The sequence below is a fragment of the Podarcis tiliguerta genome (genome assembly GCF_965153285.1).
Source record: "Podarcis tiliguerta genome assembly, chromosome: 2".
Taxonomy (NCBI): Eukaryota; Metazoa; Chordata; class Lepidosauria; order Squamata; family Lacertidae; genus Podarcis; species Podarcis tiliguerta.
Window position 1 is genome coordinate 41,236,014 of NC_139535.1, and position 24,534 is coordinate 41,260,547.

The 24,534-nt window shown below is 42.8% G+C and overlaps 1 protein-coding gene across 2 annotated transcripts in view; it reads right to left on the minus strand.

Annotated features, from left to right (window-relative positions):
- The window catches only part of NCKIPSD (NCK interacting protein with SH3 domain), a 93,908-nt gene that overhangs the window by 17,587 nt on the left and 51,787 nt on the right, over positions 1–24,534 (minus strand). For both annotated transcript variants that reach the window (XM_083419817.1, XM_083419816.1), the window contains 5 exons: positions 22,438–22,525; positions 15,660–16,258; positions 6,106–6,276; positions 4,931–5,017; positions 2,517–2,655 (listed from right to left, as the gene is read on the minus strand). In XM_083419817.1, coding sequence (XP_083275943.1) covers positions 2,517–2,655; positions 4,931–5,017; positions 6,106–6,276; positions 15,660–16,258; positions 22,438–22,525 — 1,084 coding nt within the window. The remainder of the gene's footprint in view (positions 1–2,516; positions 2,656–4,930; positions 5,018–6,105; positions 6,277–15,659; positions 16,259–22,437; positions 22,526–24,534) is intronic.

Genomic DNA, 24,534 nt, shown 5'->3' on the forward strand with positions numbered 1-24,534 from the left:
GAACACAGTTTCTCATTACCACAGCTACGTTGCACCCATTTGGTAAATGTCCGGTTCTTCCCTATAACCTGTAACTCTAGATTAAAGCCATTAAGCTTCCAAATCCTTTATCAGAAGCCTTGGGATGTATGACAGCAAACCTCATTTTAGATACAGTGGAACCTCAATTTTTGAGTATCTCAGAAGCCAAACGTTTTGGTTTTCAAATGGTGAAAACCCGGAAGTAATTGCTCCCGTTTTCGAACGTGCCTTGGAAGTCAAATGGCTTCCGAGACGCGTTTCTCAATGGAATCTTCTGCCCACCCATTGCACCTCAGTTGTCAAATGTTTTGGAAATTGAATGGCCTTCTGGAATGGATTACATTCGACAACCGATGTTCCACTGTATACAGCTACACAGAGGAAGGGGGAGTTGTTCCATATGGCAAGCTGAAATGCTTGTGCGGATGTATGTTGTGCAGCTGAATCCCACCCAGAGCTGGTAAGGCTGCAATCCTATGCTCACCTGGATGAGAGGAAGTCCTATTGAACTCAGAGGTGCTTACTACTGAGCAGACCCGAACAGGATTGTATTGCAGGAGGCAGTGGGGTGCAAAGGTTAGCGCTGAACTTGGACTGGGAAGATCAGAGTTAAGCTTACACAGCTAACACCCTCTGTCTAACCTCCCACCACTATGCTATGAGGATAAAGTGAGGTAGTTCACCTGTACAAGTAGCTCACTACCCTGAGCTCAGTCAAAGGATGGGATGTAAATATGGGTAGTCATATAATGATCATTTATAATGCTTACCTTCAAAGGGTTATTCATTTGTATAGAAAAGCAGGCTGTTAATGCCACGTTTGATAGTGGATTATGGATTCAGTTTTAAAAGATTAAGGGTCTAGACTTTATCATGTGCGCTTGCATTAGTTTCAGAGTTCTAATTAAACTAGTTCCCATGGTGGCAGTCTGTTGCAGCATGTGTGTGTGTGTGTGTGTGTGTGTGTGTGTGTGTGATACTAAGCCAGATAATTTTTAAGGGATACTTAACTTGATATTTTTTAAAAAAATCAAATAGCCCATTAAATCCCAATAAAACTCCCACTCTTTTGCCAGTGTACTAGATGGCAACAGGTGACAACACCACTAAGTCAAAGACAGCAACTCTTTTTTTAACTATTCCATGTTCAGCAGCTGAATATAAAAAGGTAAAAGGAAACAAGATACAGCCCACTAGAAAGACACCATGGGCTTCCTTCTCCGAGATATGTATGCATTGCCCATCAAAGCCATGGAACAGATAGAAAGCCAAGAGATTTAAATCGGCACTTGGCAGCAATAAACAAACTGCAGAATTAATTTATTCAGCCTGCTGCATATTTTATACATATCGAAGAGCAGAAGTAGCTGGCTCTGCTAAACCTAGTTAATAAAAAATGTTCTCTGTCTAATGAAAGCATTTCCAATCTTTTTCTTCTGCAAAACTTTGCTTTCAAAGACATGGCTTCACACGAGGTCACCCATGAGATCAAGATCTACTGCCCCTTTTTAAACTGCCTGAACCAGGCAAGTTCACCCCCCCCCCAGCCATATCCATGCTATTGCTCTTCCCTCATATCTAAATCAGAAATACACAAGGCCACCCTTCCCCAAGATTTACACACACTTTCCATCATAGAACGGTCAAGCTATCGTACCCCCCAAAAACCTTTATCAATGGTCTCCAAACTCACCCAAGCCAACTTCTGAGCCTCTTGAAGATTTACCTGGGAGACATGCAGTCACTTAAATGAAATGCTAGTGAAGCCAAATACTCAAAACGGAACATTCAACTACAATCCCAGGGGCCCAAATTCATGACAATTCAGAATGAGCAAGATTTGAAGAGTTTAGCTGGAGAAATGGAAACAGAAGCTACTTGGATGATCATTTAGAAGGAGGCCAGTAAACTCAAAACACATAGACCAGCACCTTACTACTCACTCAGCTACCCGGGAGATGCTTGCAAAACCCAAACTAAAACTCAAGCACTCTCTCTTTGGCTATCGTGAGCTGCTTCCTCAGCTTGCGACAGGATTTCCAAGGATGTAGAAGCATGGAAGAAATGCTAGGCAATTGATCAAGGATACGGGTAAGATAATGTACTTTCAGATCTACTCTCCCTCCCTCTCTTTTCTTCCTGTTTATAGTCCAGCCTCAGCCCTGCTTCAACTTGGTGGCATAACTCCACTGTGCCCACCAGTCTTAATTTCCTACTAACACCCATCTCAGAGGCTCTTGCAATGGTGGATTAGATTGCTGTCCAAATACCTGTAACAATTATTTTGGATGCCCAATCTTCATAACCCCACAATACCCCACAAGCTGCCCAGAGTGGCTGGGGCAACCCAGTCAGATCAGATGGGTGGGTGGGTAGGTAGGTAGGTAGTAGCAGTAGTAGTAGTAGTAATAACAACAACAACAACAACAACACCTCAAGATCTCCATGACCAGCAGCAGAGATGTAGCAAGAGCCATTTTATAAGCTTGCCTTACCTTGGGTATGAGTCTGCATGTCTCGAGCTAGCTCCATTGGCAGGACCGAATTCACCAGAGCAGAGATAATAGCAGCATCCAAGTTGCACATTGCTCCAAAACACTTCAGAAGCAGTAGCCGTAATGGCACTCTGTGCTCCTAAAAAGTTTTAAACGACAAATTTTAAATGACAAAATGCCAGGAAAATACTTCCTGTTTGTTATCAGTACTCACCAAGGTTAAGTATTTAGTTTAAGAACTGAGCTCAGCAAAGCGAGTACATTTATCTTCACTGGAACAGTTTCAAGTTAGTGAGCTCACATGGAAGCTGGTCTTTCAGGGTATAGAAAATGGTGGTGAACTGGATTTCACCATTAGTGTTTCTTGCCTAGTTCTTTATGAATAAGATAATCAATAAACCAGGAAACCAAGGTTAGTGACAAGCCAGAAATGAAGCTACAGCTTGTTTGGGAGTTATTAACCACTGTTTCCTGGACTCGAAGTACAGAGAAATGACAGTTAACCTAGACTTCCTGGTTTGTCAAAACCAGCTCTAAACACTAAAAGACAGTGCCAGATAACCTCTTCCTACTTGAGGCAGACCCATTTATTACCACCTTCCAATTTGCCTTCTGCGTCAATTTGTAGCATCACACAAGTTTTGTGATAGAGTGCAATCCAAGCATTGCTTGGGATTAGAGGAAAGTAAGCTTACTCCTCAAGAGAGAGTCTCCTAATTGATACAACTGGGAACAGATGAATTATCCACTAATAAATAACTCCAACTCCTCTATAATTTCTTTTTGTGTGTGAAGATCCTTTCAGATATTTCATCACAGGAAGGAAACATTACACTTGTAAAACTAATTTCTGACCCATACAAGTGGACTATCTGTCACAATGGCAACTCTCACCACACAGGAACACGCCTCGTACCAAGTCATACCGTTGGTCGATCTAGTTCGGACGCAACTACAATGACTGGTAGTGGCTGTCTGGGGTTTTAGACAGGAATTATCTCCATCTCCCAGCCCTACCTGGAGACGCTGGGCATTGAACCAGGAACCTTCTGCATGCAAAGAAGATGCTCCAGCAGTAAACTACAGACCTCCCCCTACTTTCCATGCGCTGGATTTTTAAAAATAAAAACATGTTTAAAATAAAATGAATTAATTATGACAAGCATAGGAGAGTGGATTATCTAGGGCAGATGGCTGTAACAGCGAGCCCTCGGAAAGGGATGGAGCATTCTTGTAGGCACTAAAGAGAAACACCTACATGTTCCTCCGCATACTTGATTTCCTTCCTTTGTCCCAGAGAAGTATCTTCATAACCTAATTTCCTACCCAAAGCTGTTTATGAATGCACAGATGTGCATCAATTATGAGAAGAGCAGGAACAGCCTGCCAACGTTCCCAAGGCATTCTCAGAAATCCTTCCTCTCGATGACAGCAAAGCTGCTACCTCTGTTCCTGAGTGGAGTGCTTTTGTGTGCGTTTTTATAAGGGGCAGCTAGATTTATCTTCCAAGCTGCTAGCAGAGATGTGTCCATGACCCAGATATAAGGCTTGTTTTCAGGCACACTTTTCCTGATGCCACAAATAAACTTTGGAAATAAGCAGTCCTTTGTTATGGGTTCATTTACAGCTTACGCTCTCTAGATTTACAGTGTTAAGCTCACACTCAGCATGCTCATATTCTTCCTCTGCTCTTACTGTTTGGCTACTTGATCATAGTGTAGAATACTACAGCCTTCATAGTTGCCTGATTTAACTGGCAAGCCCATGCATGGGGAAACTATGCCCCCTACCAGATGTTGCCAGACTACAACATCCATTATCTCTAACCACTGGCCAGATGGGAGTTGGACTCCAACAGCACCTGGATGGCTAAAGGTTCACTATTCACAGGCTAGACAAACCAATTAGAAATATTCCTGGAACCGAGAATGCCAGGAGGAGGTTAAGGTTCTTCACAACACTGTTGTAAACTTGTGTTCACATTTTCACTTACTCCTGTCCCCAAAAACTCTCCATCAGTTTTGATTTGTGAACAAGGATTACATAAAAACAGTGTGCCCCCTACATGCAGCTGCGATGATGATGATAACAACAATAATTTATTTATACCCAGCCCATCTGGCTGGGTTTCCTCAGCCACTCTTGAGCTCTACACCCATGTCCAGTCAGATTCAGAGTGAGTTTTCTGCCACTGGTGCTCTAGCCATCTCAGTGACTGTTTCATTGCCCTCAGCTCCGGGGCTGTCCAGGCTCCATGCAATCGGAGAGGGCACTTTGGAGCCAGACAGTCGATAGCCCTGGTTAACTCTGCATTCCAGCGGGCCACCAGGGAATCAGCTGAAAGGCCATCAACATGGGATAAAACATCCTCTACCATTCTCTGGAAACAAAAAATATTGACTGCAGTCTCATACCATCTGATAATAGGTAACAAGGGATATAACCGATTCGAAGTCATTCTTCTTGCACATCTTCTTGCAGACTTCAGGATCCGCATCGGTCTGGAAATGTGGATGGAAAAATCAGTTTCCCAGTGAACCAAGAATGGATTGTTTCTGACAATAGCCATGCAAGATGAACCTGCAGATCTGTCCCAAACTGCAATCTTTCCATTTTCAAAACATAAACTAATATAATGCAAACTAAAGTTACATTCAGTACTGAAGCAAGTCTCTGTCCTGAAACAAAAACAGTCTATAGATGTATGGTCCAAACAAAAAAAAACATATATAATTCCAGAGAGCTATGCAAGCTGCTGAAAGGCTCAACAAGAGCATGCTACTACCCATAAAGTAATTTAGCTCTCATTCTGGAAGACAAAATAGCTTATAAGGGTTTCCCCCCAACCCCTAAATTTCCTATTTCAGGCCTGGAGGAGGAAAAGGACCAATCACATCCTTAAACAACGAACATTCACTAAAATGCACCAAATATGAGAGGTATAAGTTGTTTTGGACTTTCCCGCTTGCTAATAGATGCTTCTTCTGAAAGAGTCGGCCTTTTAATGTAAATTCCCACCTGCAGACTCCTTAGTTTAGAAACGCCATTGAAGTTCACTCTAAAAACAAGCAACATTAGGCAATTTCACATTTCAGTTCACATTCATGTTCGTACACATGCTGGCCTCTCAAGAGAGATATGGATCAAGACAAGGTTATCATGCCACATACATAACAGAAATGCATCTGTATCATTCTTTTTTTTTTCATCCCCACCCCAGCTAAAAAGTTACACCAGAGCTTTCCAAACTGTGTCACAATATGTTAGTGTGTTGGCTGCAGTGTGTAGTTGTGTTGAGCAAACGCTTCCCTGCGCTCCTCCCGGGGCTGGAAAGGGGTTAGTTTAATGGGTAAAACTGAATTACTGTGTCGCAAAATGATGCATGTCTAAAAAGTGTGTCACTAGCATGAAAAGTTTGGAAAGCTCTAAGTTACCCTGTCTTGATTGCTACTCGGGGCTCCTCTGGGAGGATACATGGGGGTATAAATTCAATAAATAATACATAAATCAAATTTTATATTTCTGCTGAACAGAAGTCTGAGAAAGTAACAAAGACTCAAGCCATGCAGAAGCCAGAGCAGGAAATTACCAGAATACGAAGAAGTTCCTCCAAGTAACAGCAAATGACGTTTTCATCTTCATAGAGGGCCCAGCTGCGTTGCTGGGCATCATCTTTATGGCGGGCCAGATCTGCAAATATAACCTTTAGCCTCTGTTCGTCATGGCAGATCTGACCAGAAGGCAGTCCTGAACAAAGATCCTGCAACAAAAATAATACACATCACTTTAACAGGACGCACTTACTGGAAAAGCACTTGTTTTCAACTATAATTTAATTTTCAACTGAGATTTAAATGGCTAAGGTAAGTGCACCTTCCAAGTAAAGGCCTTCAATGAACTGCCATTTGCAAATCATGTACAGGCATCCAAAAATGCCACAAGTGACTTATTTTACTTTATTTTATTCCACATCAGGACAATGTCTTCTATTTGTTTCTTACCCTTTGTTTCTTAATGGTCATTGGCCATAATAATAAAGATTTTATTTGAACTAGCCACAAGAGGTTGAATGGGGTTAGTATCACTTATGAGAATACCCTCAGTCATAAGCATGAATTAGTACTCTGAAAACTGAAATGTCTGTTCTGTTCAGTGTCCTGGGAAACGGATGGCAAACAGCTTGAACAATTAGTTAATTCAGCTGGTACACAGAAAACGATATTCCTCAAAGATGTGTATAACCTGGGGAGCAGAAGTGTCAACACAATACAGCTCATTGGGCACAATCATATCTGTAAGGAAGAAGGCAGTTTGGGAATCTTACAACTGTTGGGTTTTGGCACCTGCCAACTGTGCCATTAACCTGATTAAACAAATGAATTCACATTGGCAGAGGGTGTGTATAAAGCAACTGTGATTCTCTTGAAGATTAGAAATCCATTTCTCCCTATTTGTGCAACTTTTGTTTTCTCACAAGGCATGAAAGTGACCCTATGTGCTTGCAAAATGTGATGAAAATCATAGCCCTAGGAACCCAACTAAAAGAGCCTTGCATCATTTTAGAGTTAAGATGGTAAGAATCTCCATCTCCCATCACACTGTTCATTCAACCTCATTTTAAATCAACACTGTGAGAACAGAAACACCGTTAACTCTATCAGATTTCTCCAACCCTTTCTCTCCCTTCCTTAGACGGAGCGCTACTGGTACTATATTGGGAATAGGTAAAGGATCATGCTAATGTTTTTTTGGGTGCCTCCCCACCACACACAATAACAAAAACCATACAGGGGCAGTTGCTTAGATGCATCCAAGAGTTCCTTAGCTGGCTAATTTGCAGTGTGGATGGGGGCGATCTTTGAAAAGTAATTCATGTAGAAAGGATAACACATGGTTGGAACTGAATAAGATGATTTCTCTAGAGGCCTGATTTCCATGCAAAACATGCCCTAGAATTTGCCATCAGCACCTTGAAATGTCATCTCTCAGTATCTGAGCAATTTGCAAGGAAGGAAATTGGAAGCCGCCTTATACTGTCAGACCATTAGTTCACTTAGCTGCATGCTGACCCTACTACAGTGGCTGGCCGTAGTTCAGCAGTTTCAGATGGGAGGAATGCCCAGCAGTTCCTTGAAATGTCAGAGATTGAACCCGAGGCCTTATATTTGGGATGAGGGTGGGAGAGCGGAATAAGGACAAAAGATACTAGGCTCTGAAAACCTCAAAAGCTTGGTGAAACAAAAACTAGGCTTCTCCTGGAGGGGTGTCCCCAAACAAGCGATGCCACAATAAATAAGTCCTTGTTCTGTGCATCCACATTGACTGAGCCTTATAGATGGTTCATGCAACATTTGTTCAGGACCAAGGTAAAACTTTATGCTTTTATCTTCACATAGACTTATAGTGATGGAGGTCTTTATCCAGCCCTATAGTCTGAGGCAGGATTTTCCACAAACAGATCAATTCAGACCATAATATGACCCAAACCAGAGGGGAAGCATTGTATGATGCTAAGGTACATGCAGAACCATTATGTGATCAGACAAATCAGACAAGTTCCCAACACAAGTTCCCAAACAGCAAAAGTTTAATCCAGAAGTAAGTTAAAGTATTTCACTTCCATGCTCTCCATATTGCCAGTTGGGTAAGAAATAAACTAAATTTGTAGTTGGCTGACTATTTAAGAGTTGGTAGTCTGAAGAGTGCAGAACTAAAGTGTTTCATTGCTAGAATGTAAACAAAAGGTGTTTGCGAGGAAAGGTGCGCAAATAAGCTGTGTCGCTGGAAGACCAGTTAGACCCTAGTTTTATACTGTCATTTTGAGGGATCATGACCAGACTCTCCATGATGATAAAGAAGTCAAAGGTCAGTGTATCTGGGCAGCTGCACATTCAAAACTGTTTCCCCTCTAACCATGCTGGGCAGCCATAACTGCAATTCCACTATGTTACTTGTGCATTTATTAAATTTATGTCCAGTCCTTCCTCCTGAAAAGCCACTATGTGTGCCCTGGGTGTATATGGATTGAAAGTTGGGCTGATGTAACTTATCACAGAACTATAATGACTTCAAGATCCAAGTCAGCTATTTACTTAGTGTAATAACTAACTTTGTTCTGTAATCAGCAAGATAGGGCTTAACTAATGTGCCATATAAGATGGCCTCTAGACTAGTCAACAGCAGTGTGGGAGCAGCATAGTGTTAGAAACTGAGATATGAAAGCTAGGAGCTAAATGGCACCTTAAACCTAAGCTATGGGCACAACAGAATGTCTAGGCGCACTTTTTACAACAAAAATACAAAGTTGAAAATGAATGAACTGCAGCCAAAATATCACGTTCATTTCCCACATGGTCTAGTCCTTTCCCTGCCCACCCCCTAATATTCTTAAGAGGGTCTCTTCTCCAGTCTTCAGAGAGCAGCTGGAAGTGGTCAGGTCCTCCTTTCCTTCCACTCTGCAGTTTTAATCTGAAATCTTAGGCGCAGTACTGCACCCTGAGCTCAGCAACTGCTTGCGCTAATGATATTGCCCGTCACAAAATGTGCCTGGAACAATGGGAGTTTCGAACGCTGGGCATAGTGATGAGGCAGTGGCCTCACAGATTTGCAACACTGAGACTTTGTTCCCAGCCCCAAGGGGTTGCCTCAAAGCAGTATGGTCCCCGTGCTATTGGGAGTGGGGGCAATTCCCGGTCTTGAGGGTCTTTCCTTCAAGGAACCTCAGTGCAGCCCGTCAGGGTGCCTCAAGCTAAACTTGACTAAGTTTTGAGTATAAGCAAGCTTTTTGAGTATAAGCAGTGTTTTTGAGAATGTGAGGGTGTTTTTTTACAAACTCATGAAGTGTGTATGGACAGCAGTGCTAGCTTCAGCATGAAGTTAAGTGCTTCTTTCTCAAACAACTTTAACTATGTTCTCTCTGGGGAAAGTGAGAATTGGAGGAGGGAGCTGAAAGATTTTCTAAGAATTTTTTCCTCCCAAATGGAATAAGAGATCATCATTGATTAAAGCTTCCTGCTGCTCTATACTAAATCTCTCAACCTTTTTTCAGGCTTCATATTACATTCTTAAATTAGTTGTATCCTTTCTTCTGTCCTCCTACTTTAAATTAAAAGTCAAAGCACTGCTTTACTAAATCAATTTTAGAATCCATTACCACAGACTTATTCCCAATGTGCTCTTTTGAAGGATGAATTGCTTGTGGTATTTTCCATTCAGGTCTGCCTTGCTGCTGTGTTCATGCAATACAAGGATCAAGGGAAAAGAAATATACTCATACCTCTGATGTTGCACATAGTCTGCCAGGGTGTCCTTGCACTTATTCTATAGTGGAAGCAATTTCAAAAAGAAGGACCTTGTACCTCTCAGGTACTCTCATATACCTAAATAAGGCAGGAATGGAGAGAATCTAGCCAAAGGTGTAATTCAGGCCTCCTTTGATGTAGGAGAGACTTCTTTTTAAAACGTCAGTAGAGGCTAGCTTTCCCTTGAGCTTTGGGTTTCCACTTATTTCTCTAAATTGCCTTTTAACATATTGCCCATTTGGGCAATGTAAGAGAACATACATCCTCATAATGACAGGCTGCTGAAGGCCCACTCGCACACTGTGTAAGCTGCTCCTGTGGTAACTTCAGTGCCCCTGCACACATGCCCTCTGCACATTTTATTTAATATCCAAGTGTGGCAAACATGCATTCATCCATAAGATCAAAAGAGCAGCCCTCCTGGATCAGACCAGAGGCCTATCATGTTTAGCATTCTGCTTCCGCAGCGGCCAACCAAATGTCTGTGCAGGAAACTTACAAGCAGGGGGTGATGGAAGCAGCACTCTCCTGCTCATAATCTCCAACAACTGGTACCCAGAGGTACTGATTTTCTGACACTCAATGTAAACTATAGCCATCACGAATGAATAATGGTCATTATAGGCCTTATCCTACAGGAATCTGACTAATCCTCTTTTAATGTTGGCCGTCTTTGGACTTCAAATTCTATAGTTTAACTATGCGCTGCGCAAAAATGCACTGTGCATTTCCTTTTGTCTGTTCTGAATCTCCCACCGTTTAGCTTCATTGGATGGTTTTTTGGGTTCTGCTATTATGACAGGAGGGGAGAGGAAAAAAATCACCCAGTGTGCTTTCTCTGCACCATGTGTATTTTTGTGAACTTCCATAGCGTCCCCTCTTACTCATTTTTTAAAAAATTCTCCCTAGACTAAATAGCTCCAAACATCCTCTTGTAGGGGTTTGGTTTGATCTATAAGCAGCTATGGGATTCGCTTTTTCTTGGCTGGGGCCTATGCCCATTGCATTACTATGGGGTCTTCAATTGAAAAAGCTTCATGATACTGCCTCCTCCTATAAACATGGGAGAGCCAGATCCAGAGCTGAAACAAGTACCGGAATTGGACAGCCATCACTAGTTGTACAGGGAAAGTTACTACATTTGGAGCAGAAGTGACTGTGTGGGGATTCACACACAAGGATAGAAATAAATGAAAGTTTATATATAAATAAACGAAACCCAGCTTGGTGTCCGGTGCTGTTCAGCACTTCTAGTTTTGCAAGACAAACATTGGGATCCTTCTGGCTGTGCCTTAAGTCCCTTGACTGCAGTCACCAAAGCATATCTTGCGGCCCAATAACTCTGTGGAAGGAGTGTTTGAGTGACTGGCCTACAGATGACGATGGGAATACCTGACAGGCAAAGTGGGGGAAGCATAATTATTGCAATAAAAGTAAAGGTAAAGGTACCGCTGCCCGTATGGGCCAGTCTTGACAGACTCTAGGGTTGTGTGCCCATCTCACTCAAAGAGGCCGGGGGCCAGCGCTGTCCGAAGACACTTCCGGGTCACGTGGCCAGCGTGACATCGCTGCTCTGGCAAGCCAGAGCCGCACACGGAAACGCCGTTTACCTTCCTGCTAGTAAGCGGTCCCTATTTATCTACTTGCACCCGAGAGTGCTTTCGAACTGCTAGGTTGGCAGGCGCTGGGACCGAACAACGGGAGCGCACCCCGCCGCGGGGATTCGAACCGCCGACCTTTCGATCGGCAAGCCCTAGGCACTGAGGCTTTAACCCACAGCGCCACCCGCGTCCCAATTATTGCAATAGGAGAAGCCAAAAAAACTCTTCTTGCTGTCCGGTGCTGCTGAACATCTGTAAACACTTGCTTCCATTGCGCTGTAAAATAGCCTTCTCTGTAAGAGGATTATAACTCCAGAAGAAGGAGGAAGGAAACACCCTGTAATTACTACACACTCAGCCAGGGAGCTGAGCTTGCTCCTAAATGAAACACTAAGTTTCCAAAGGCTCTACCCTAGAGAGAGGCTCAATAAATTGAATTAAGTGTCTGTCTCACTCGGCACTGTTAATCTGGGCTGGAGTCTCCTAGGATGTGCTGTTGAGATGGCAGCCCCCTCTCTTGCATTAAGCATAGCTTAGCACAGGGATTTATCACACAGTCATCAACAGAGTAATGTACAATGATACCTTTTTGTTTATTTATTTAGGGCTCAGGGGAGATGATTGTGCACACCCACTCCCAAAAACCCCCCCTAAAAATATTGCCTACATTTTTTTGAGAGTGCCATTGGCTCTCTAGAACGGCTAGCCAGGACTTAGGGGAAAAGGAGCAGAGCAGCTTTTGCAGAAGTGCAGCCACGTTCGCACAGCAGAATTGTCATTCCATCTGTTAGCAGTGGAGGCGAGATAGCGGCAGAGGGAACTTTCCCAAAATAATCATGTTCTCTTCAGCGGAAAAGACTGTGATTGGGTGTTTCCCGTGTATAATTTGCCCTCCAAATGCAGAATGACAAACACAGATGAGCTTAAGGCACATCTTACAAATACTGTAGTGTAAATCATTTAAGTTGGCTGTTGCTTTTCTAAGGCATAGTCTGGTTCCTGGAAAGAACTGTATGGGGTGGCTATACAGCAGTAATAGCTGCTAGTTACTTAATAAGAGCAGATCTGACCCTAGCAGTGCGAGTGAAAGAAATGGAGTTAGTGATGAAATCGCATTAAGGAGGCGCATGATATGTCAAGAAGTTAGTCAGATTAGAGAGCTTTGCTAATAGATTAATCTCGTTCAAGTCCATTAACGGCTTGGTTCACAGTGGAAACCCTGTGGATGGGAGATGGGAGGGAAATAAAGTGGACTGTTAAAAGGTGGGGGAAGCGCTTCAGAGCAACTGTGAAAATTTGTGGGCTCTAAGGCTTTGTTTGCCCCAACATTTTATCATCGCAATTTTAATTTGTTTTTTTTAAATTTGTTGCTGGCCCCTAATAATTTTTAAACACATGGCTTCCCTTGTCAACAATTTCATGCTTGTAGGTTCTATTTTATAATAAGTGCTGAATTAGTTCACCCAAACACGATGCAATTAGGTTGTTATAGTCAGCTAAAAAAAAGGTAATTGGGATGGGGTTGACCTTGAGATGAATCATGAAGTAATACTGTTACTTGCTGCCTCTCAAACTCAGAACAATATTTATAGGATTGTGGTTTAGCTCTGTTTTTAAGATTTTGATAGTTTCTTCACTCCCACTAAAGTATTAAGGAAATTGCCTGGGGTTTGTAGACACTCTTGGCTGCCCTGTTGCTTTGACTGCATACTTTATATTTGACTTTCTTCAGTAATGTTTTATTCTGGATTGTTTTATTTGATTATTTAATGTGTTCTAAAACACTTTTGGAAATTTTCTTTAAAATATAAAGCGGTACAGAAATGGAATTAATAATATTGATAATTTTTTGCCATACGCTGCCAAATGGGGGAAAAACCACGGTCTTGTTTTTCTGAGTAGGGAAAAAGTGACAAGAGAGGTTGCACATTTGGGACTGGATCCAGTGCTAGTCCTACTTAGAGTTGACCCACTGAAATTAAGAGACCTAAGCTAGTCATGCCCATTAATTTCAATGGAGCAACTCTGAGTAGCAGTAGCACTGGATACAGCCCTTTAAAATTACCCTTACACGAGAAGTTGGTGCACAGACTCCACACATTTCCAGTCTTCAACTAAAAATTGTTTTTGTTAGTGTTTTATCAGGATACGGTCAGCTCAAAGTATTGTAGGTGTTTCCTTTGAGCCATAGAACAGGAACAGGAACCAACAGTCTAAGCCAAATTGTAGACAGGGTGCGGGGAGAAAAGGCTGCAGCATGAAATTGCTTATAGGTTTCTGTTGAATTGAGGCTGAGTATTGATACGCCATCTTTATCAAGTTAAAAAGCAATTATCTTGATTACCCAGTGGGTCACATGATCCCAGAAATGTGAAGTTCCGCTGCTGCAACTAGCGATTGTGTTCACTATGGACAGCTAACTGGATTACGATTTGATCTGAATTTTGAGCAAAACAGTTTTCCATATCTGTATGCCTCGCTAAACCCTTTTGTAATCTTGCCAGCATCAATAAAGCTTTCCTATTAGAGGTCAGTAGGAAGTTTCCTTCTCCACTACCACACAACAGAAAGGAACTGAATTTAATATTTTTCCACTTAAAGCCAGTTAGCCAGACAGACTATGGAGTCAGTGGCAAGAGTGCGCAATTTAATGTTGGGGGAACGAGCATTTCCAGCATAGCTCAAGTGGCTTGAAGATGCCACTTGGTGAGTTAAAGAGGGAATTGGAAACTGTGAACAAAGCATAAACCTGGCCCTACATGCTGCACCCATCAGAATCTGTGTTAAGCATCCATCTACCTGTGAGGTGTAGAGGACACGGATCAGACCTTCTCATAATCAGTGCTCACATCATGTAATTCATAGCTGTGGGAGATCTGGCTTTCCATGTCACTGAGCGCACCGAGCCAGGAAATCAAGAGCCCTCTCCAAACACACTTTTTATGGCAATGCTCTTGATGCTGTTTCTGTCCTGTGATAATGTTGCTGGGATGTTACTTGATTATTTTACACTAATTTTTACACATGGTACCCAGGCGGACACCCATCCAGGCACTGACCAGATCCAGGCCTGCTTACCTTCAGCAAGGCAGTGACCTCAGACCATACACTGGTAAATAAAAGATGTAGCAGGATAGAAACAAAACTAGTTTATATATAAATAAAAGAAAAAGAAAACATTGTATCCCAGGTTAACCGAGACCAAAGGATTTGACTTTTGGGGCCATATGAATGCAAAGCAGTGTAACAGCATTATCTCTAGAACTCTTAATTTAGGGGGGGAAATGTGGTTTCGGATAAAATAATCTGAACAGGACCTCGCAATGAACCAATGTTGCTTATGGTTCTCCCACCTCTTTTCAGATTCTGTATTATTTTTCCCCTTTATAGACAACTGTTACTTTTATAACACTAACTCAGTCTATACCAACCAGGGTCATTAAGTTGCTGCCTAAATCATCTCCGATTTAGGGTTCCAAACTATGCAGGCCAGATTTATGCAGTTATTTCTCTGTATGCCTAACCCTATGTTGCCAGTGTATTGTTTACCAATAAGGATGTCAACAAGACCGCATGATCCCATTCCCTTTTTATTCTGTTGCTCTTCTGGCATATGAAGTGTTCAGTAATTCTACCATCTCTTCATAAATAAAGCCCAGTAACCAAGCATGCATTCTGCTACTTTCTGAGGTGACAAAAACACCATAGAGAAGGAAGGGCAGAAAGCAGGATATACTGGTAGAGCTGGGTAATTTGAAGCAGATTGGCAAGGGTTATTGACTCCCAATTGTTTAACAATAACACCACCCCCTTCCCGGCCACAAATTATTCTTCTGACACACCAGGGGACAGGGGTAGTTAGGAGCAGATTCTTGTCTGAAAGGACTGTGACCTCAAATCAGCTCTGGTTCTGGAATCAAATTTCTGGGCTCAAAATTATTTAATTCTTATTCAGTGTATTTTGCACCTGGCTGTGATTGGTGGATCTTGGGATTCTGGAACAAAAAAATCAAGGACACCCTGCTAGTCTGAAGTTCAACCATCTCTAAAGGAGCCGACATAACCTCAAGGGGATATGTCCACTCTTATGCTGGACAGAATATGATCCACGCTGCCTCAGTCACCTGAGCTCCCAACTCATGTCACTGCCTGCCCACCAAAAAAACCCCATGCCTTCTAAAAACAAAGTTCATCAGCCAGCAAGCCACAGAAAATGCTTTTCAAGCTATGTATTTTCCTACCTTGCTTTCCACCAATGAGATGAGAATCTGCTCCATGATGCTATTAGTGGCAGGAACAGAAGTTTGGATATGGCCAATTACTACACCAATGGCAACCCGGGAGAGCTCATAGCTGAGATTCGTGTTCCTGCGGACGAGTTCAATCAATTCGGCGCCTATTGTCTTTGGCACAGATACTACTAGGCTCGGTGATTCATGATCTGCATCCTCTAGATCAGCTGACTTTTTATCTTCCGGGCAAAGGGAGTCAAATTCCTCTGCCTCCGCAGGAGCAACTGGCACAGTCTCCTTGGCTTGTACGGTCTTCTCGTCATTTGCACCTGAAGCCCCTGCTTGCACGGGCACTTGTGGGGCAGCCCTCTTGGTCTGGGGTGATTTGCTTGCACTCCCATGCTTTCTTTGCCCTGGCGGGCTAATATCCAAGCTGTGCGATGCCATCGTGTGGGCACTTCTGCTGGGAACAGGGGGAGGGGTGTTGCTGGGGCTGGGAGTAGCAGTCGGGAGAGCAGACTCTGTCGAGCCAGTGTACAAGGTATCCAGCGAAGTTGTGCTTACAGAGGAGGCACTAGAAACTGACCGAGAGGTGATTTCAACTGCGTCTGAAAGGCAACGATTAAAATGTCTTAGCAACAGCATCAAAGGAAAGGAGGGGAAAAAACAAACTGCAACAGCAGAGTCCATTAAGAAGCTCATTGTGCATGCTTCCAAAGTAGTTTAACTAGCCTTCCTGGTTCACTTATCTCAAAGCAAAATTGTATTAACTCTCTCTTGAGTATTCCTGATCACTAACCTCTTTCCAACAAGGGAGAAAAAGCTGCTCTGCAGACATGAATTTTCTTCAAAGATCCCAGTGTTTTTATTAAAAAGCATTAATCTGCGGGTGGAAGAGATTTTCCCCGCAGGAATAGATGCACCTTTTTTTCTCTTTCATTTTTAAGCATACAGCTATTACTTTTGAATAATGTTTCTTACATATTTCAAATTACAAGAGGAAAACTGCCCATTGCTGAAGCATCCCCCTTTTCCCTTCTGCAGCTACTTTCAAGCACCGGTGTACAGAGAATAGTACAGAGAATGTACTATGTACAGAAGCCAACAACAGAGATCATTGGCTAAAAGGTACTGACCGCCACCCCTCTATAACACTTGTGGCTCATGGGCAAAACTTAGCCTGCCAGGGTCCACAAGGCTATTTCAGGTAAGCCATGCCCACCTAACATAAGCCTGAAGTCATAGGACGTTAAGTGAAGTCATAGGATGTTGACTGATGGGCTTTGCTGGCCCTGCTGGCTGGCTGACAGTCACCAAGTGCATGGCTTGCAAAGTGCTTCACGCAGCATTTCAGAAGTGCCCAACAATCAGTTGGATGTTGGATGCTTGGAAATGTTGGATGCCAGTGGGGTGTAGTGGTTAAGAGTGGTAGACTCGTAATCTGGGGAACCGGGTTCGCGTCTCCGCTCCTCCACATGCAGCTGCTGGGTGACCTTGGGCTAGTCACACTTCTTTGAAGTCTCTCAGCCCCACTCACCTCACAGAATGTTTGTTGTGAGGGAGGAAGGAAAAGGAGAATGTTAGCCGCTTTGAGACCCCTTCGGGTAGTGATAAAGCGGGATATCAAATCCAAACTCTTCTTCTTCTTCTGGAAAGCACTATGAAGAGCACTGTGTTTAGACAGGTGTCAATCACCTGGCATCATTATGTTGTAATATGACTGACCAGTATGTGGTCCCATCCGCCTGACAAAACTGGCCTGTGGGGTGGAGATAAAGATCTGGCCCTCCAGGCCAAAAAGTTCTACATGCCTGACCTTTAGCTTGTTAACCAACAAAATGGGATGTTGGTTCACAAGGTTTTTCCTAAAATTGGTCAGAGATCTTCCTCCTGCATGGAATTTCTGGATGCCCTTTGGTTTTCAGTAACAAAAAAAACCCTTGCATTATATTACGATTCGCTCTTGCATGGCTGGCGTTGTTAAGAAGTGGAAATAACCTGTTGCAACTTTTACAGATGATAGGAATGGTTTGTACCTAATAAGTAAAATAAATTTATTAAATATAAATCTAATAAAATACATTTATTAGATTTGCGTAATTTATTTTCTTCAGCAATCTTGCTGGTTAAGGCTTTCTGAGTACCATGCTATTTTTGCGGCAGTAAACTCATACCTTCACAAACCCGAATACTCAAGGCAAATCAAGCATATATGTACGAACAGTCCAACTGCTGGAATGTCTTGTTTAAGATTCTGCCTGCATTTATGTACAAAGTTTTATTCCTTATCTTCCCAAAATAGGCTACTATATACCCCACAGTCAGTCTTTCATTGCTAAGACAAGGAAGAGTATATATAGTAAATAGTGACATAGATGAACAACTTGAGAACCTTATCTGTAAAAGGAAAGAAGCAGTACTTTCAAATGGCAACAACGCTGATTCTAATTCTTGATTAACTGTATCACCCTTATGTTACCCACCACTCTTAAAAACCAAAGGGGAACAGATTTATTCTCAATTCCCAAAAAGATTTTTTAAATTGCTAATGAATCACTAACACGCTCTCATTGCCTTGTACTCAGCACACATGCCTAGCAGGATCTGGCTCCAGAATATTTCCTTTACTTTTTTTATTTTATTTATGTTTCTTACATTGGCAACCTCTATACCTATTGATCTCTTTTCTATACTGAGTAGGACTCAGATTCAGATAATTTATTACAGTCAAAGACCAGTAGGACTCAAGTAACGCACAAGTTTAAATACTATACTTTGTTCTTTTTGGCCTAAGTCATAATGCTTAACCAATGTTTGTTTTCCTTACACCAAGTTTTCAATGCTATCATTTGCCTGGTTGCTTCAACAGAGTATAAATTTCCCCTGGGTGACTAGGGCTGATCTAGCATAATTCCTTTGCACCTAATAATCCAGCATGATTAAACTTTAAATAATGAAACTCATTGTATGTGCTCAATCTGGTACTAAGCAAATTATTAGTACCTACACGCAATCCAATACTTTGACCGTCACACCTCAAGCCTCCTGTTTGGTTTTATAAGCGATATGAGTTGCTTTTTGTTGTATTTGCCTCACTATGTGCCTAGTTTAGTAAGGTTCATGGTTCCTTCCAACTTTTTTGGATTTTTAGCTATCTATCTCTGAAGAGGAAACAGACGGAAAGAAAATTGGACACAGTTTCTTCCTAGTGCTCTTGATTCTAGATGTGTTGGAGTTATTGTTATTGAAAATTTCAGCTTGAATCTATTTGTTGTTGTTGTTTAGTCGTTTAGTCGTGCCCGACTCTTCGTGACCCCATGGACCAGAGAACGCCAGGCACCTCTGTCCTCCACTGCCTCCCGCAGTTTGGTCAAACTCATGCTGGTAACCTCGAAAACACCATCCAACCATCTTGTCCTCTGTCGCCCCCTTCTCCTTGTGCCCTCCATCTTTCCCAACATCAGGGTCTTCTCCAGGGAGTCTTTTCTTCTCATGAGGTGGCCAAAGTACTGGAGCCTCAGCTTCATGATCTGTCCTTCCAGTGAGCATTCAGGGCTGATTTCCTTCAGAATGGAGAGGTTTGATCTTCTTGCAGTCCATGGGACTCTCAAGAGTCTCCTCCACCACCATAATTCAAAAACATCAATTCTTCGGCGATCAGCCTTCTTTATGGTCCAGCTCTCACTTCCATACATCACTATTGGGAAAACCATGGCTTTAACTATACAGACCTTTGTTGGCAAGGTGATGTCTCTACTTCTCAAGATGCTGTCTAGGCCTGTCATTGCCCTTCTCCCAAGAAGCAGGCGTCTCTTAATTTCGTGACTGCTGTCACCATCTGCAGTGATCATGGAGCCCAAGAAAGTAAAATCTCTCACTGCCTCCATTTCTTTCCCTTCTATTTGCCAGGAGGTGATGGGACCAGTGGCCATGATCTTCATTTTTTTGATATTGAGCTTCAGACCATATTTTGCGCTCTCCTCTTTCACCCTCATTAAAAGGTTCTTTAATTCCTCCTCACTTTCTGCCATCAAGGTTGTGTCATCTGCATATCTGAGGTTGTTGATATTTCTTCCGGCAATCTTAATTCCGGCTAGGAATTCATCCAGTCCAGCCTTTCGCATGATGAATTCTGCATATAAATTAAATAAGCAGGGAGACAAAATACAGCCTTGTCGTACTCCTTTCCCAATTTTGAACCAATCAGTTGTTCCATATCCAATTCTAACTGTAGCTTCTTGTCCCACATAGAGATTTCTCAGGAGACAGATGAGGTGATCAGGCACTCCCATTTCTTTAAGAACTTGCCATAGTTTGCCGTGGTCGACACAGTCAAAGGCTTTTGCATAGTCAATGAAACAGAAGTAGATGTCTTTCTGGAACTCTCTAGCTTTCTCCATAATCCAGCGCATGTTTGCAATTTGGTCTCTGGTTCCTCTGCCTCTTCTAAATCCAGCTTGCACTTCTGGGAGTTCTCGGTCCACATACTGCTTGAGCCTTCCTTGTAGAATTTTAAGCATAACCTTGCTAGCGTGTGAAATGAGTGCAATTGTGCGGTAGTTGGAGCATTCTTTGGCACTGCCCTTCTTTGGGATTGGGATGTAGACTGATCTTCTCCAATCTTCTGGCCACTGCTGAGTTTTCCAAACTTGCTGGCATATTGAGTGTAGCACCTTAACAGCATCATCTTTTAAAATTTTAAATAGTTCAGCTGGAATAGTTCAGCTTGAATCTATATATGCACCTAAAAAGGCCCTTTTGCTCCTTCTTCACTCCTCCCTTTGCATAAGCAGGGGAAGCAGGCAGAAAGCCGATGGTAACATGCCCAAACTAATGGCTAGAAGCAAGCCAGATATGGATCTATGGTTTAAAATTCACCTCTAGTTCCCTGACTTGTTTGGAAGGCATTAACCACAGTTGCCCATTTCAGACATAAGGGGAAGCTTTGATTAACTGCAATTTCCTGGTTTGTTTCACTATGTGCATGAAAGGAAGAGGGAAGCAGTGGCAAAGAGGCTGTGTGTACAGCTATTATAACTATGGTTAGAAGTAGTCAGGACTGACTGAAATCCAGAATGAGCAACCCTGGTCTATGACTTAGGCTCAGCCTCCGACACTCAAACGTTTCTGATTACAATGTGACAGGTGGGTCTCACTGGTGACTTAAAGGGGCAACACGTAGCTTAGGAACCTTAACCAGGGTTAAAGCAACAAATGCTGATTGGTTCTAACCATGGCTATGTTTTATGTCTGCACTGGGCATTCCTGAAGAAAATAGTTCTCGTTGAGTAAGCTTGACCCTTTGGATAATCCATTTTCTAAAAAAGCATAGCAGCGGAGAATTATCTGCTTTGTTCTCAACAACACTGGGCATTTCAGATTTAATGAACATACATCATTGACAGCCAGCAGTTGCATAACTGACACACCCTCCTGGTAAAAGCTGAAAGAATATGGTTCCCGAGAGCACCGCTTCTACAATGTTCAGCTCCGAACAAAGAGCAGGATGGATTGTTCCCAGAAAGCTCGTTCTTAATTGAGCCCTTCATCATTGCATTATTAGTGGGCTCCCCCTGGTGATCTATGGAATTATCACATCTTGGCCAGGGGAAAGCTGGGATTCTCAGTACACTTGGTTGCAGGACTCCAAAGAACAACAAGAAGTGCTTATGCACCTTAGCCAAAGCAACTAGCTGCACAGAGGCATGTCTGTCATTCAAATACTGCCACGTCCTTTGGGAAAGACCAACCACTGCCACTTCCAGCTCATCTGAAACTGACTAGAAAGGAAGAAGGAGGGGTGGTGGTTCCCATGAAGCTATTTATCATCAATCTCTTAAGTTCTCTCTCCAAGTTACTACCAGAATCAAAATTCTTAAGGTGGGAGCCCTAGGCACATGTATCTCTCTAACTGATGAAGGATTCCAGCAGTTTCTGGAATACCTAAATCTAGCCACAAAGGACACAAACATACACCAATCCATTCCTGAGCTTTCTAAAATACGCATGTTTATATTGTGTGCTTACTCATGCAAATCTTCCCATGATAATAGCTTTAAGTCATAGGACTGGTGGTTTTGTAAAAAAAATCATACGGGAACAGCCTGAAGTTCTCAACTAGCTGAAATCGTGCTGGAAGAGAGCTTTCCAAATTGTGTGCCACGACACGTTAGCGTGTCAGCTACAGTGTATAGGTGTGTCACGCAAAAGTTCCCCACGTTGCTTCCAGGGTTGGAAAGGGGTTAGCTTAACCTCCGGTTTGCTAGTAAAACTGAATTACTGTGTTGCGAAATGATGCATGTCTAAAAAGTGTGTCACCAACATGAGAAGTCTGGAAAGCTTTCTGCTAGAAGGTTTTAGAACAATTGGAAAAAATCGTTCTAGGACTGCAAGCCTTCTTCTAAGTTCCATGGCAAAAAATACAAAAGCAAAACGTTTGGAATAAACTCTTATCCATAATATACTCCTTTCCATCTTGTGGAACACACACAGCCGGAAGTAGCTCAGCAGTACGTTACCCACCCTACCCCAGATGTTTATAGGGCCGGTGGACGTGGCTTGGCCAAAACGATCTGACAGTTCAAACGGGGAGGCCTGGTGGGCCTAACCAGGCCTGTGACTCAGAGGATGCCCACCGTGATGTAGACAATACTGAGCTTGACGGACCAACAGCCTGACATACTATAAGCAAGTTTTCCACATTCCTAATAGTTGACAACCAAATAAGTTAGTTGAGCAATGCAACTGATCCTCAGTGTCATACAGCCGCAAAAAGCTTTTTTCTTACTTTTAACAGAGGCAGCCATCTGTGTGTTTTTGTATTTCTCTGGCGGTGGCGGAGTAACGGGAGCTGCACGGCGTGGCTGTGGTGGGATCTAGAAGAAAAGGTTTTAGAACAATCAAAGGAAGTAGTGAAGACAGACACATAAAAAATAAATCATTTTTTTTCTCTCTGTGTGCACAAATTTGTCCCAATATTGCTCTTTTCATTCCTTAAAGATGCCGCTGGAGGATAGCGATGTTAATAATAATCAGTTTCCTCCAAGAGCAAAGCGGAAGCGTCTGAACGTGTCCCTCTCCTCCCTCCCATGGACAAGACAAGCAGCATGTTTAATTGCTACGTTCAGCAGTGCACTGTGTGCTTGTGTTACACAGACCTGTCAAACACGTACACTTTGCCTTCCTCTCAGCCCCTCCACAGAGGCAGCAAACCATGTGCATATTAGATGCATTCGGAGCGATCCATTCAACAAATTATGCTCGCAAAGGGATAAAGACAAAGACTAGAAGCATGTAGGTTTTCTTCGCATTAATGCATTCAGAGCATTTTTTACTGAGACCGGAAAAAAGTCTCAGGCTAGACAAGGCCATTTACAATGCCATTCATTCCCTGCAGAGGCTCCTGACAAGGAAAGCTTTGACTCGTGCACGGTGCTTAGAGCTCCCTACAGCTAGCACACTTCCAAAGTCACACAATTCTTCTGTGAGCAGATAAGGCTGGAATATTAATTGCATAGCTTGATCAGCAGTGGGGGGAGGGGAGTGGGGCAGAGGCTAGATTAGATAGTCCGTCTGTGACGTCTGGATTAGACAGAAGTAGCTCTAGGTTTTAAGGCTCCATTTCCTTCCTTTGGGATACAGAAGAAACACTTCCCATCCGTGTTAGAAACTCCCATTGTTCTAGGTGCATTTTGCAACAGGGAATTTCATTAGCATGATCTGTTTAGGTGCCGTACTGTGCCTAAAATTTCAGATTAAAACTGCAGAGTGGAAGGAGAGGACGACCTTTTTTCCCCTCCCCACTTCCAGCTACTTTCTGAAGACTGGAGAAGAGACCCTCTTAATAATATTAGGGGAGTGGGCAGGGGAAGGACTAGACCATGTGAAAAATGAACATATTATTTTAGCTGCAGTTCATTCATTTTCAGCTTTGTATTCTTGTTATAAAAAAGCGCGCCTAGACATTCCGTTGTTGTGCCCATAACCTAGGCTTAAGGTGTCATTTAGCTCCTAGCTTTCATATCTCAGTTTCTAACACTGCTTCCCATTTGTGTTTGTTATAACAAAGGTGGTTAGCCAGCTAGAGAACAGTTTCCCATTCAATGGCACACGTCATCCTGGGCTCCTTAACACAGTCCACTTCCCCAAACCTAAGGCTCTGAGGGGCTGCATCACCACAGGGGTCCTGCACCTGATTTGCTCTATTTGACCTCATTCTGCTCCTGGAGTTCTTGCCACTCAGGTGGCAGCTGGAAGCAACTCTTTTGACACCAACGCTTATTTGCAGGAGTCAGGATGGTGGAGACCAAAAATCTCACCCTTTGGGCCAGCACTTGTCTCTTGCACTCTTCTTCCTCATCTGTGTTTTCCCCCTCTTATCTCCCCCTCCCAGAAAAAAAGGACAGTCCTTTCCTTATACTTATTCAAATGCCTTTCTATACTGATTATTATTTCAAAAATATCTAAGCGGTGTACAGTCTAAAACAGATAATGTATCATTAAAACAAGAACACAACCTAAACCCTGTGAAATGGCAGTATAAAAGTATACAAAGGGGGGAGGGGCAGAAATTCAGAGGATTCAAATATCCTGGAGCCAGAGGCTTTGTCCTTCCTTCTGTGTGTGTGTGTGTGTGTGTTATTGGTTAGCTCCCCAAGAAAGAGTCCACCATAGCTCTTCCATCTTTTACCCCCATCTCCCAATCCATCTGTTCCTCCTTTGGCAACTCAGTAGCATCTAGTCCTCCACACTCTCCAACTCTGTGACAGTATTTCAAAAAACAAAAACAAAGCCATCTTACTTATGAGTGCTCTTTATGGGACCTGTAATATACCACAGAAACAAGATCTCCCCATACGCATCAGGAATGGGGAACCTCAGGCCT